The following is an 11945-nucleotide window of genomic DNA, read 5'->3' as shown; positions in this document are numbered from 1 at the left end:
ATATATATTGAAGTCAGCATACCTTAGGCGAGGACGAAAACCGGCTTGGTTCTTAGGAGTTTGCGTCTTCAGGGAGTTGACTTAGCCCCACCATATAATAACAAAGACATCCCCTGTGTTGCGTTGGCAAGTTGATGTCACGACGGTTTTGCACGAGGTTCTTGTTTCTTTGAAGATTGGTATCACTTTCAGAGAGCACCACTCTATCAGCATTCTATTTCCCTTCCATATGGTTTGTAGTGGAAAAGTTGAATTGCCTAACAGGACTGCAGCATCCTCCATTTTTGGTCGTAATACAGTGAATCACCAGTGGTTTCATCTGATGTTGCTGTCAATTATGATGTTGTTTGTCCTTTGTGAAAGTGTAGGGTGCAAAACATCCAAGCTGAGCAATTTATTACGTTAAAGAGACGACTTTTACAATGCATGATTTTGATAATGGGGACTGATGTCAGTGATTCATTTGTTCTTCTGGTTCTCAGCACTTGTGTTGCAAAAAGCCAGTTGAATTGTTATTTCAGTGCTTAGCCCATCGTTCAAGACAACTGTACGCGAGTGACATGCTGGTTCATTTTTTGTAAGTCTTCTTCTTGACCAGCTGATCGAGTCTATTGAAAGAGAATGTGACTGTTTCCTGCATACAATAATCAATCTCTTTGGATTTCGCAACCTACTATTACTCATTGTCACTCTTTTGATCTTTGATTATACAATGCTCAGGATATTTGTGCGCTCCACCTTGGTCTCCGGTCGTTGGTGTATTTGTTAATGTATCAGTAAGATATACTTACATTAGTTAAGTGACTGGCAGCAGAATGAACAGCAATATTCAGTAGACGGGCGCGAAAGGAATATGGAGGAGGGCTGATGAGTGAACACTAATGAGGGAAAACGTTACTTTCCTGTTTCTGATTTTGGAGAAGAGATTACTTGAGATAGCACACTTTGTGCCTTCGATTTAGTAGTCCAAACAATAGGACAGGTAAAAAGTGTGGGTTTTTCCCGGGACCTTGACTTATATCTGGTCTATAAAGAGGTGAACGGTAAGGTCTGCTCTTGATAACCCTTTCAGAATCAATGACTTTACTGTCTGGATGTGAGCTATCCCTGCTCAATGGCATAGCTGTCTTACACATGCTGCAACCACTTCCAGCAGAGACATTTAGAGTCACACTGGACTTTTGATAAATGTCAACTATTTCATCTGTTGGGCAGTTGTACCACGCGTCAACCTTTTGGCGGTGAGAATGTTTGCGCTTATGGTCAGCAACACTTCCACCGTAAACAAGAAATTACTGACCACCTGGGGGGGGAGAGGACAGCTCCGATGCTAATGAAGATTATGAAGATTGCCAAGCTTTGACGGGTTTCTAGCATTGCTAATGGGACTGACTCCATTTTTATGCTAGGATTACTCTTGGATAGTTAAATGTTGTGCGAACTGTTCCACAGAGTCGGTGATTTACTGACAAAGACGTTTACAATCTTATTTGTCATGCGACTTATTTGAGTTTTTGGCCACTTATTTCACGTGGTAATTATACTGAATCCTGTTGACTGTTTTACAGAATGGTCTTGTGCCTATCGTGGAGCCTGAAGTACTCCCTGATGGCGACCATGACTTGGCTACTGCACAGAGAGTTACAGAAGAAGTTTTGTCATTCGTGTACAAAGCCTTGGCAGACCATCACGTTTACCTGGAGGGAACGCTGCTTAAGCCTAACATGGTTACTGCGGGACAGGCCTGTCCGAAACGCTACACCCCTGAGCAAAATGCTGTTGCAACTGTGGAGGCTTTACAGCGCACTGTCCCACCGGCGGTTGCTGGTGAGTCCCCGGCTCACGGAGGTGTATCATTCAGAGAACTATATTGTCATACTCGTAGGGTAGTACTCTTTGTGGTGATATATTGTGAAACCGCCTGAGTGAGTACCCAGCTGTAACTGGAGATCTTTACTAGACGGCTTGTTCACATAGGCTTAGCGCTTCCAGAGTCCCTTGTCTAATGCATACGGATTTACATTTTATTTTGGTTGAATCCTATCCACCTCCATGCTCAACTAAAACTCTTCTGCATGAACGTTATTTAGTTAGATGAATAGGCACAGCATGATCTCCACAGAATCATGAAACCGATTACAGGATGAAGCCTGTCTAATTTCCTTGATTTTGTTCGCCACGCAGAGCTGACTGAAAAACTAATTAAAACCTCGTATACTTATAATTCCAAACGAATTATTTGGATTTTTTAGTTGAGTTTATGTTACCGTTGTTCATCCGCTTGTAATGAAGATATTTCAAAACTTTTTCGTGGTAAATTCATGTTCTCCTATTATATTATGACCCCAGCAACGAGATACTTCTCAATAAGTGGTTTCGTAATGAGTGCTCTATTTGCTTATCGAACTATGCGTTGAGTAGGCTGCGGCCTTACTGTACCGTTCAACATGGTTCACCTCAAGTCATTTAGTATCGAAATCACATCGAGGCCTTTGTCTAAGGTTCCATGCTGACTTTTCAGAGCATTAACTTCTGTGTGATAGAATAGGAATCACTGCGTTACAGTAAACGATCTTACTTTGCGGCAGACAGCATTGTGGATGCCAATTGTACGGCAGCGAATCATCGGTGTTGAACGCTGACGTCATGCTGTTGATGAGGGTGATGATGGTGATGATGATGAATGGTAGTCATTCAGAATTTGGCAGTACCCTCTGTTCACATCCCAAAGCAAACGGATCTTCATTAGTTGTTATTGTTAATACATATTAGTTGGTTTCAACTGCGCCACTGTATCAAGAACCATACATTCTTCAACATACTTCTGATTTCTTTTAGGTGTGACTTTCTTGTCTGGTGGACAGTCAGAACTCGATGCGACAAAGAACTTGAACGAAATTAATAAAGTTCCTGGTCGGAAGCCATGGGCTCTTACTTTCAGCTTCGGTCGTGCACTACAAGCATCGGTTTTGGATGTCTGGAAGGGTAAGCCTGAGAATGTGGCTGCCGCACAAGGAGAGTTCCTCAAGCTTGCGAAGGTATGTACTGTGAAAACTTACGCTCTAATACGCAGCATTTTGAAATGCATTGTCGCCGTCATGTGTCAGTATTGTTGTGTGACTATTTTGTGAAACGTTTTTGAAGCGGTGCTTCTGGACATTCTTCTCCTTTTTTTCCTCTTGTCAAGTTCACACTACTTTGCTGGAAAAACATTCTAAACATACTAAATAGTGTTAACGAGTTCACGTATTATAGATAGCTGTGTATGTCCATCCCGCAAATTTTGCACTGCTTGACACCAGAAGCTCCTCATTTTACGCTACTAGGTTTAAGACCCCGACTGTGGCTGATTAGTCAAACCAGGATACTAATCCTTGGTGCACTTTTATTTAGAGTTAGATGGATTCTGTGTCTTTTTGAGTGGATGACGTATAATCTATGCTTTGTGGTCCAATATTACGGTCTTCAACTAGCTCAGACCTGATGCAATTTTTTGCATCCGAACAAGCAACTTCATAGAGTAAACGGTTTTCTACTCTGCATTCATCGTAATAATTTCCGAAGGGTACCGGTGCTAAAGCTGAGTTCCGAAACATTTTGCGAACGGCAGCAGCGGTTAGTCAAGTTGTGTAAACACCTAGGTGTTGGGGCCACTTGATAGACTCACTGGCTACTGTACCCGTTTCTGTACATTACGCGGGCCAAGCTAGATTCATAGAAAATTCCACCCACCTTCTGAGGACATGTGTAAAGAGACCTGTCATTTCAGGTATCATGCTGCTGTTCACGCGCTTTATAGCAACCTGAAGCGGCCACTGAAGTTTCTCCCTGTGATCACTGCAGACGCGACCCACAGTTGATTGCGTTTGCGTTTCCCCTTTATAGTGAACGATCAACTGTCTGTTGCATTTCTGTTGATTCGTTTCACGATTGTTTAAGGTGGCCAGACAGCAGAACAATTATTAGGCCGATGTAGCTAAAATTTGATTGTAAAAGAGATTCAGCAATTCGCTTGAGGAGAATTGCTGGGTCCTCCTTGATCCAAGGCGGAAGGAATTGATGTCATGGTTGCTGTATCAACTGTCTATTTTGTCAACGAAACTCTGACAATTTATCGTCTACTTGTCTCTCCTGATACCTATGAAGTGAGTTTCACGTAATAGGTAACAGATTCAGTGAACCTCATGTTTTCAGATTAGTAGTCGACGCTGAGTCGAATCGCCAATCATGAGCTGTGGGGTGCAGTCCAAACGATAAATTTCCAAAATGAAAGTGTGAATCTGGTCCTGTATTACTCCTGCTAAATTATCCAACAGATTGACCGCCTCTTTCAAGAAGCTATGGGGACAGTCCGGTGCAATAACCAATTGCATAGCATTCCACAAGCAGCCGTGAAATTGTATCGTCTGGTATTTCTGTGACTCACAAAGTCATAGCAGCATTACTCTCTGGTGGTAATTTGGGAATTCCTGCTTGTGTACACCGTTTATTTTATTCATTGTCTATCACTGACTGACCAATTGTTCCATCTCTTGTAGGCAAACGGCGCTGCAGCCTTGGGACAGTTCACTGCAGACATGGCCACGGCTGCAGGAGACAAGTCACTGTTCGTTGCAAACCATGCATACTAGATTATCTCTCACCTCCATGATGCCGAACTGACATCGCGCATTCTATCCATAAGTCCCCTTAGCCGAGCAGATGTGCAATCCACTAGTCACACATATTTCCATCCACATATTGTTCGCTAACATCCGCCCACTGCTAGTTGTTCGCGTTCTGATAATGAATACGTACTTTATCGTATCAAGTTGATTTTCCAATTAATGACATTTGGGATGATGGTGTAAACATCCTGTGTTCGGTTAGTTTGAGCTTTTCAAAGTATCCATTTTCAATACATCCCATTCGTCCCTAAACTGGCTTTTGTCGTGTTGTATTATTTAGAAGGGAAAAACGGTGCGTCATCTCAGCGTTACTTAATTCAAACACGAGAGCCATTCAGCTAGCGTTCGCTGAAAGAGGTTGCTCGCTTTGTTTGGGGAACTTAGTGGAAGCTCATTTTGTCCCTTGGGCTTGCTGCCACATCAAACAGGACATGTAGACATGATCTCATTTGTTCTGTCCACTCATCATACAAAAATGAAATTGGATAGCTTGCTTTTTGCTAGAGTTCGTTTGTAGTAAAGGTTACAGGATCGAAAGTTCCCTACATATATGTGAACTGTGTAGATCAGCGTCACATCTTGCGGTACGCAAAATTTCCGGTGTCGTAGGCGCTCCGCTTTGTTTATGAATCTTGATTCAGATCTAGGTGTGCAGGGTTAATCATAGGGTTTTGTGTCATGGGTACTTCTAACCTAGCTTGATCTAACCGGTATGGTCTAGAATAAGCTATGCAGAACAATTTCTGCTATTCACTTTGCTCACCTTGGTGATGATGGATTTTCATAGCTGATGAGCAACTAACCTCACCTAAATTCGCTTACAAATCCATCTTGAGTACGACAAGCATCCACGCTGGTTAAATGCGGAGAATTCCAAAACTCCAAAATTATCCAGAAAATGTGGTCTACAACAATTCACAGCGGAGTTGCTACAGAGATGCCACTCCAACAGAATCCACGCGGATTCCCTGTCGGCTTTCTATAAAATCTAGTCCTAAAAAATCACTCTTACTGCCATAGAGTCCATAATTTTGATCCCGGAGAAGTGGTTTTATCTCAGAAACAAGGCCAAAATATCGATTGCTTACCGAAAATATAGGAAAACATATGTCTCAAAGGCCGCAAGGTAACTTTGAACGATTTAAGCTTCAAAGTGCCAGATGTTGCGTGTATAGTTTACAAGCTACCTATGAACTACACAAATACGCCAGCAGAAATTAACTGGCTTAATAACTGCCTTATTACCATTAGTAGGAATGCCCCAGTGAAGGGTGTAATGAAAGGGGAATGATGGAGACTCTCTACAGTCAGTCTCATGTACCCACGAAAATCGGCACAGACCTTGAAACTAACAACGAAATACACATGTATGGGCATAGTCGAAGTAGGAGAAATGAAGCCAGCGTCCTGTGCGCACCCCTCTCAACATGAGGCCGGCATACAAAGACACACGGACTTTAACTTTGCAGTCTGACAACGAAGTGCCGACATCGTTTCAGAAGGGCTTGCTGGGCAATCGGTAGTTTTTTATTTGGGCGACAATGACTTCTCGATCGGTTACAAACTTTTTCCAAATGATTGAAGTGCCGAAATGCTCACCGATGGCAGTGGTTACGTGCGGTGTCCTATAGGATTGTCAATCATATGGATTTAATACGGAAATTTAGCGTGACAAGTCAAGGTCTATACTTCGTGAGCCTTTTCTCACAACACTTCAAAAATGCGTATTTCGGGACGCAGTAGATACGTAGCACATGGCTCAACCAGTTTCACTGGCTGGTCCAGTGATTCTGATTCATCACCGAGTACTCGCTTTGGGCACCAATCCATTGAGATCACTGCCATTTGCTAAAACCTGAATGCGCCTTATGTCCGATATGAAGAGACCAAGGTCCACAGCCTTGTACACATGATTCTTCAGTTCCTGAGATATTGGTTTTGGACGCCAATAATAACGCGAGTTCGAAATGTTGTTCGCATCGTGATAGTGTGTGCACCAACCTCTGTCACCGTTAATGCAGCTGCCCAGATAAGTAAATCGGTCAGATGTGAATACACCAGACTTTATCGTTGTGCGATGGTTTGCATGCCACGCTGAGCTGTACTAAATGATGCCTCATCATTCACGGTCTTTCTCACCAGGCATACCAATGGATAAATATCTGAGACACGATTTCCTAGCCTTTGGCGTTGAGGCTTAGAACAAGTGTGGCAGCTTGGTCCTTAAACTTCGGACTGATCAGATATTCTCACATTGACTACCATTAGCTTGTTATCAGACTTTTAGACCCATGTCAACCCATACACGACCATGAGCCTCACAAATGAAAGTAACTAATTCCACGCCGATCGTCACTTGACAATGCCATCTGAGTAGTCTTATTCACTTTACATAGCATGGCGGATGATCGAAAATAAGTTACTGAACATTCTCCAATTGATTCCCGCATTATACTTTCCTAACGTCCTTCAACATGCAGTCTTCTGTAGATTCCAATTTTGGCTACATGCGTCAAGTACCCAGGGAATTGGAAAATCGCACGGCATTGCTCATATCTATCGTTCCGCATCCACTATTTACACCCCACCTTCATACTTTTTTGTTACATCATTCTTAATGTGTTACCCCTTAAGTAAATCAGTCGAAAATATGTGATTGCACATGCTCTAGATGCTCGAACTTTTGTGTAGCTGTAAAACTCGGTCACTGAGGTTACGGTACCCTCTCTGTCTAGACGATGCTTCTGCGGGTTGCGTCGGTGTTGCTGGCTGGGGCTTTTTCAACGGGACGGGTATCTGCAACCAGCCGACTGTGTTATCCGACTTCCCACTTCCATGATAACTCGCACCGTTCGAAATAATGAAGCTGTGAACTTGTCACACAGCCGAAATGCGGCTGTTATTTATTGAGAAAGACCTTCTATTGAGAACACACCACCCTCCTGTCCACCACGAAGAGCTCGAACATAGTCATAACTGATGATTCCAGTGCACAAATAAGACGCTTGACTCCGTCAGAATCACGCCTTAGTGGGATGTTTACTCCAAACTAAAAACGCAAATTATGACAGTGCACTGACCATCAGTTGTATCTCAGCGGCACTAATTTTCATGCACGTGGTACCGTTTTGCATCTTCAGACCATGAAGTCTCAGTTTGGAGATTCCTATCCTCCTGTGGTCTACTGAAGATGATATGCTGTTTGGTAGTGAGATGGATTTCTGCTGCAAAATATAACACTAAAAGTTGAACTTGAAACCGCTTAAATAAAAGCTCGAGTCTTAGTTATGGGGGACTTTATGGGCTTTTTTATTCACTTTAGGATACGCTATTGCTTATTTTTACAAAAAGTCGCAGATGATGTAATAGTCTGTGCGGGTGTTTTGAAAAAGGAGATAAATTTGCTCGGAAAACTTCTCATAGCGTAATTGGTGGTACGTTTCTTCGAAACTCGTAAGGATGGGGTGATAAACTTTTGAGGCGAGTATCATAAACGTTCGTTTTTCTTCAATGATACCTCGTTTTCAGTCGCATCTGAGAAGCGCTGTTAATATTCGTTGCAGATTTCTATCATTGATTAGAAGAAAAAAACTCTCCTGACATCTTGCCGTCAAACTCCAATGTATACAATCATCTCAGTTGATTCCCCCCAACTCGATCTGATTTCATAGCAGTTTCTGAAATATTGTGCTGCTGGACTTGTGGCTTTTTTATTTGTGCATTGCATGTCCATCAGCTTTCGCAAAAATCTTCCCTAGAAAACTTTGACGACTATAACTGCAATTAACTTTCCAAACGAAGCTGAACGGCATGAAATAACTGTATGGCATGCAGGCGATTAGACGTTTGTTCAAACTTCACGCTAATGATATTACTTACCGGAAGTTCATCAGTTTCCGTATCCAGTCCACATCAATCATTTCCCACATCTTGTACACGTTTCCAGCTTCAGTCTGCATTTGTATTTTTGTGTTTGTTGTCTGACTTTCCAAGCTAATACCAACCGATTAGGCATAGTAGATCACAGACCACGGATGGTTTGAAAACAATCCCTTATGCAAGCTTTCACAAATGTTCTGTGATTATTCTTGGTTCGGTGCACAGGCGTGGTCTTCCCTAATAGACAGACCGGCCCTCCGGGAACAACCAAAAACCTTTTTCTTCGTGGTGTCTCCTCAGTGGATTACTGAAGATTATTTGCACTCGAACTGGGTGAACCGATATAGAATTGAGACCCATGAACTATAGCTTCACACTGGTAAAAGCCATCAAATAGATCCAACTCAGTCTTTCGTTCTGATCTATCTGAGTTCCTTAATTGTTCACAGGTCATCGTGAAAAACATTTGAAAGAGTACAGGCGACTGCCGTCAGTTCACGTTACCCGTTATTCTATCCTTAGAAGAGGCATGGGAAAGCATTGACTCTCCCTTGGTCAAACAAAGACTTGTTTCTGGAAGAGACTAAAGTACTCAGTTAGGTGCCGGTTTCTTCCGAATTTCAATCAGCAAGATCTCACTTGTGATCCCCCAGCCCTATTAACTGTGCTTGCCTGATGTGATCTTATCGGAAGCACCGCTTGTATCTACTGAAAGACTCGGTTAGAATAGGTCGATTGTAATAAGTACTTTAAAAGCAGTCACCAGTGGTTCCCGTTTTTGGTAAAACAGACTCTGGATGTGAAACTGAAAACAAATGAGCATTGGGTTTCATGTGTATTCATTTTTTGCCACTTGGCAGAATAACTGGATTGACTTGATGGATTATTCAAAGAGAGTAGCCACACCCGGTTAGCTGAGAATTCGAAACCATCATAATCATCATCGACAGCTTGACATAGTGTTCAACACTAATGCTTGACTGCCATATAACTATGATTTGTTTTGAAGCCTTATTTTGGAAAAGAAAAGGGAAAGTTGACGGTGAAAGGACTTATTGATAGCTACCGCAATCATTCCACGGTGTCTACATCTCCAGAAACTCATTTAAAAAATCTGGACGGAAACTGGTAACAAGGGCGCCACTGACATTGAATAGTAGCCATATCTTGCAGCGTTTCCAACCAGGCGAAGCGGAGAACACGCCGTCTCCATCCTGAAAGACGTTTGGTACAGAAAGTACCCAGATTTTTCGTAATCTCTTCCATTTCCTTTTATCAACCCAAAGGTTGGCCACCTCTCTGGTTCCGCCCCTCTGAATTGGACTCAGAAACCAGCGCTGTCCTCGGCAGACGATAATTCAACCTACAGAACACATGGCCCAACTAACGCAGCTTCTGGTGCTGGCCACACTCTTCAATGACATTACCCGTTGCATAACCAAAAATTCGCTTCCTAACGACCTCTTTACGGATTCGCCGAGCTATGGTTCTGAGACAACGATTGTTGAATACCTGAAGGCGTCTCACTTCAGCTGCTCAAACAGGTCAAGTCTCACAGCCATACAACCAAACGGCCAATATTGCAGCCTGATACACATGTCCCTTGAGATTCAGGGGTATATCCCCATACCTGTCTCACATTAGCAAACGTAACCCGAGCCTTGCAGATTCGTGTATTTACTCCATCTGTTACCCTTCAATAAGAACTAATGCAACTTCCATAATCTCGACTGTCTCTCTGGATTGTATGTGGCCTGTCCAGGAGCATGACCTTACATTTTATGGGCGCAAAGTGCATACCAAACGATTCCTGCCACTTCATCCAAAAAGGTCTGCGTCTTCTCCTCTTGCAAGACGAAAACAAAATAATCTGCATATTCCAGATTGATAGGGTTTTCCCGGAGGATATTTGAAGACCGGGGTTTTGGAGACCCTACAGCGTTCGAGCCATTAGCTCGCCGGTCACGCTATTAAACAGGAATAGAGAGAGTGGGTATCCTTGACCAGATGGTCCACAGTCCATGAGGAGAGCGCGGCAGGTCGTATATTTAGTTACTGTATGTTAGTATAGTTACCATGTTAGTTTAGTGTTCAGTAAGTGAATACGGCTTAATCCGAAGAGGAGGACATCCTTTCTGTGCTCCGATTGGAGATAAGGGCTTAGATAAAACAACGAAATTCTGCCTGACCAGGCCCAATGCTGTTCTCGAAGACAGTTTCAAAACACTGATGATCAATAACACGTGCAGTTTGCTTGGAAATTCCCACCGAATCTGCTGATTTAACATAACTTCTTGTTACCGGATACTTTGATATTCTGTGATTTGTGTTGGAAGCAAATGAAAAAAAATAGATTTTCCAGGATATCTATCGCCCTTTCCTGTAATTTTAAATGCACAATTAACACAGTTATCAACGCCCTCCAGTTTATCAACTATTCCGGTCGCTTCTCTTGGGGAGTTCAGCTAGCCAAGATAAAATGCATCCAACTGCCTTTACCTAAGAGATTAGCAATAGCTTCAGCTTTTTCTGCCGGTTGAAAGCAGTTTTGTTTGAAGCAATCAAGTTTGCTTCATCTAACTGGTTTGCCAAACAAAATATAAACCCAATCCAAACCTCTTCAGAAAGATAGACCTCCTAATTGTACCAGAAAAAGGTTAGAAGCAGTTACGGGACCAGTCGGTTTGGGTAACCTTAATGAAGAAGTAGAAATAATTCGACGTTTCTGAAAAGTTCTGTAAGCAATCAGTAAATTGTTTGCCAATTTGTTCTGCACTAATCATTTGTGAGTCGGCTTGAGGCCTTTTCTAGTTCGCCCACTTGAAAAACAAGACACCTTCGCGGACATACGTAGGTAGACTAACAGATTCTGACGGTATCACCATAAGAATGGACTATTGGCTCTACACATTTGTCTGTGATCTGGAAACGCAGATTCGAAAAAAAAGGAAGTGAAACTTGCTATTATGCATATGAACTGTGGAAGAACAAACAAGGGCTCCGATTCGACCACTGAGCTTTGACGCTGTTGACTGATTGTAATCTGACACACAGTCAATGTGCATACACGAATGGGAATCGCGAAAAATGCTCATGGACTGACTACTTTAGACATGGCTAGAAGAAACAGAGGGAACAAGATTTCAAATTTATCGAAGCTTCTTTCCTGTGTGACTACCAGTATCTGATCTACGCCACTGATGTGCATATTAGTTTATAAGGCCGCTTTACCGATATGAGAAGTCTTGACATTCTACATTCTTTTGGAAGTTGGAATAAAAATTAAGGTGATGACTTTCCGGGTGTTGGCAGTTTTTCTGTCAACATTATTGATGGCTAGGAAACACGGTCATTTCATTCGAACTCCGTTGTTGTTGTTGAAATGCATGTTAAACATTT

General features: G+C 42.5%; 1 protein-coding gene across 1 annotated transcript in view; it reads left to right on the top strand.

The window, feature by feature from the left end:
* T265_12938 (hypothetical protein) overlaps positions 1-4918 on the top strand; it is a gene marked incomplete at both ends in the record, with an annotated part of 7733 nt that extends 2815 nt beyond the window's left edge. Inside the window, 3 exons of the mRNA XM_009166372.1 lie at positions 1569-1827; positions 2839-3038; positions 4539-4918. Of these exons, the coding sequence (XP_009164636.1) occupies positions 1569-1827; positions 2839-3038; positions 4539-4631 (552 nt within the window). The remainder of the gene's footprint in view (positions 1-1568; positions 1828-2838; positions 3039-4538) is intronic.
* Between the last annotated feature and the right edge of the window lie 7027 nt (positions 4919-11945).

The sequence above is a fragment of the Opisthorchis viverrini genome, assembly GCF_000715545.1.
Source record: "Opisthorchis viverrini unplaced genomic scaffold opera_v5_25, whole genome shotgun sequence".
Lineage (NCBI taxonomy): Eukaryota > Metazoa > Platyhelminthes > Trematoda > Opisthorchiida > Opisthorchiidae > Opisthorchis > Opisthorchis viverrini.
This window is presented reverse-complemented; position numbering and strand designations above follow the sequence as displayed.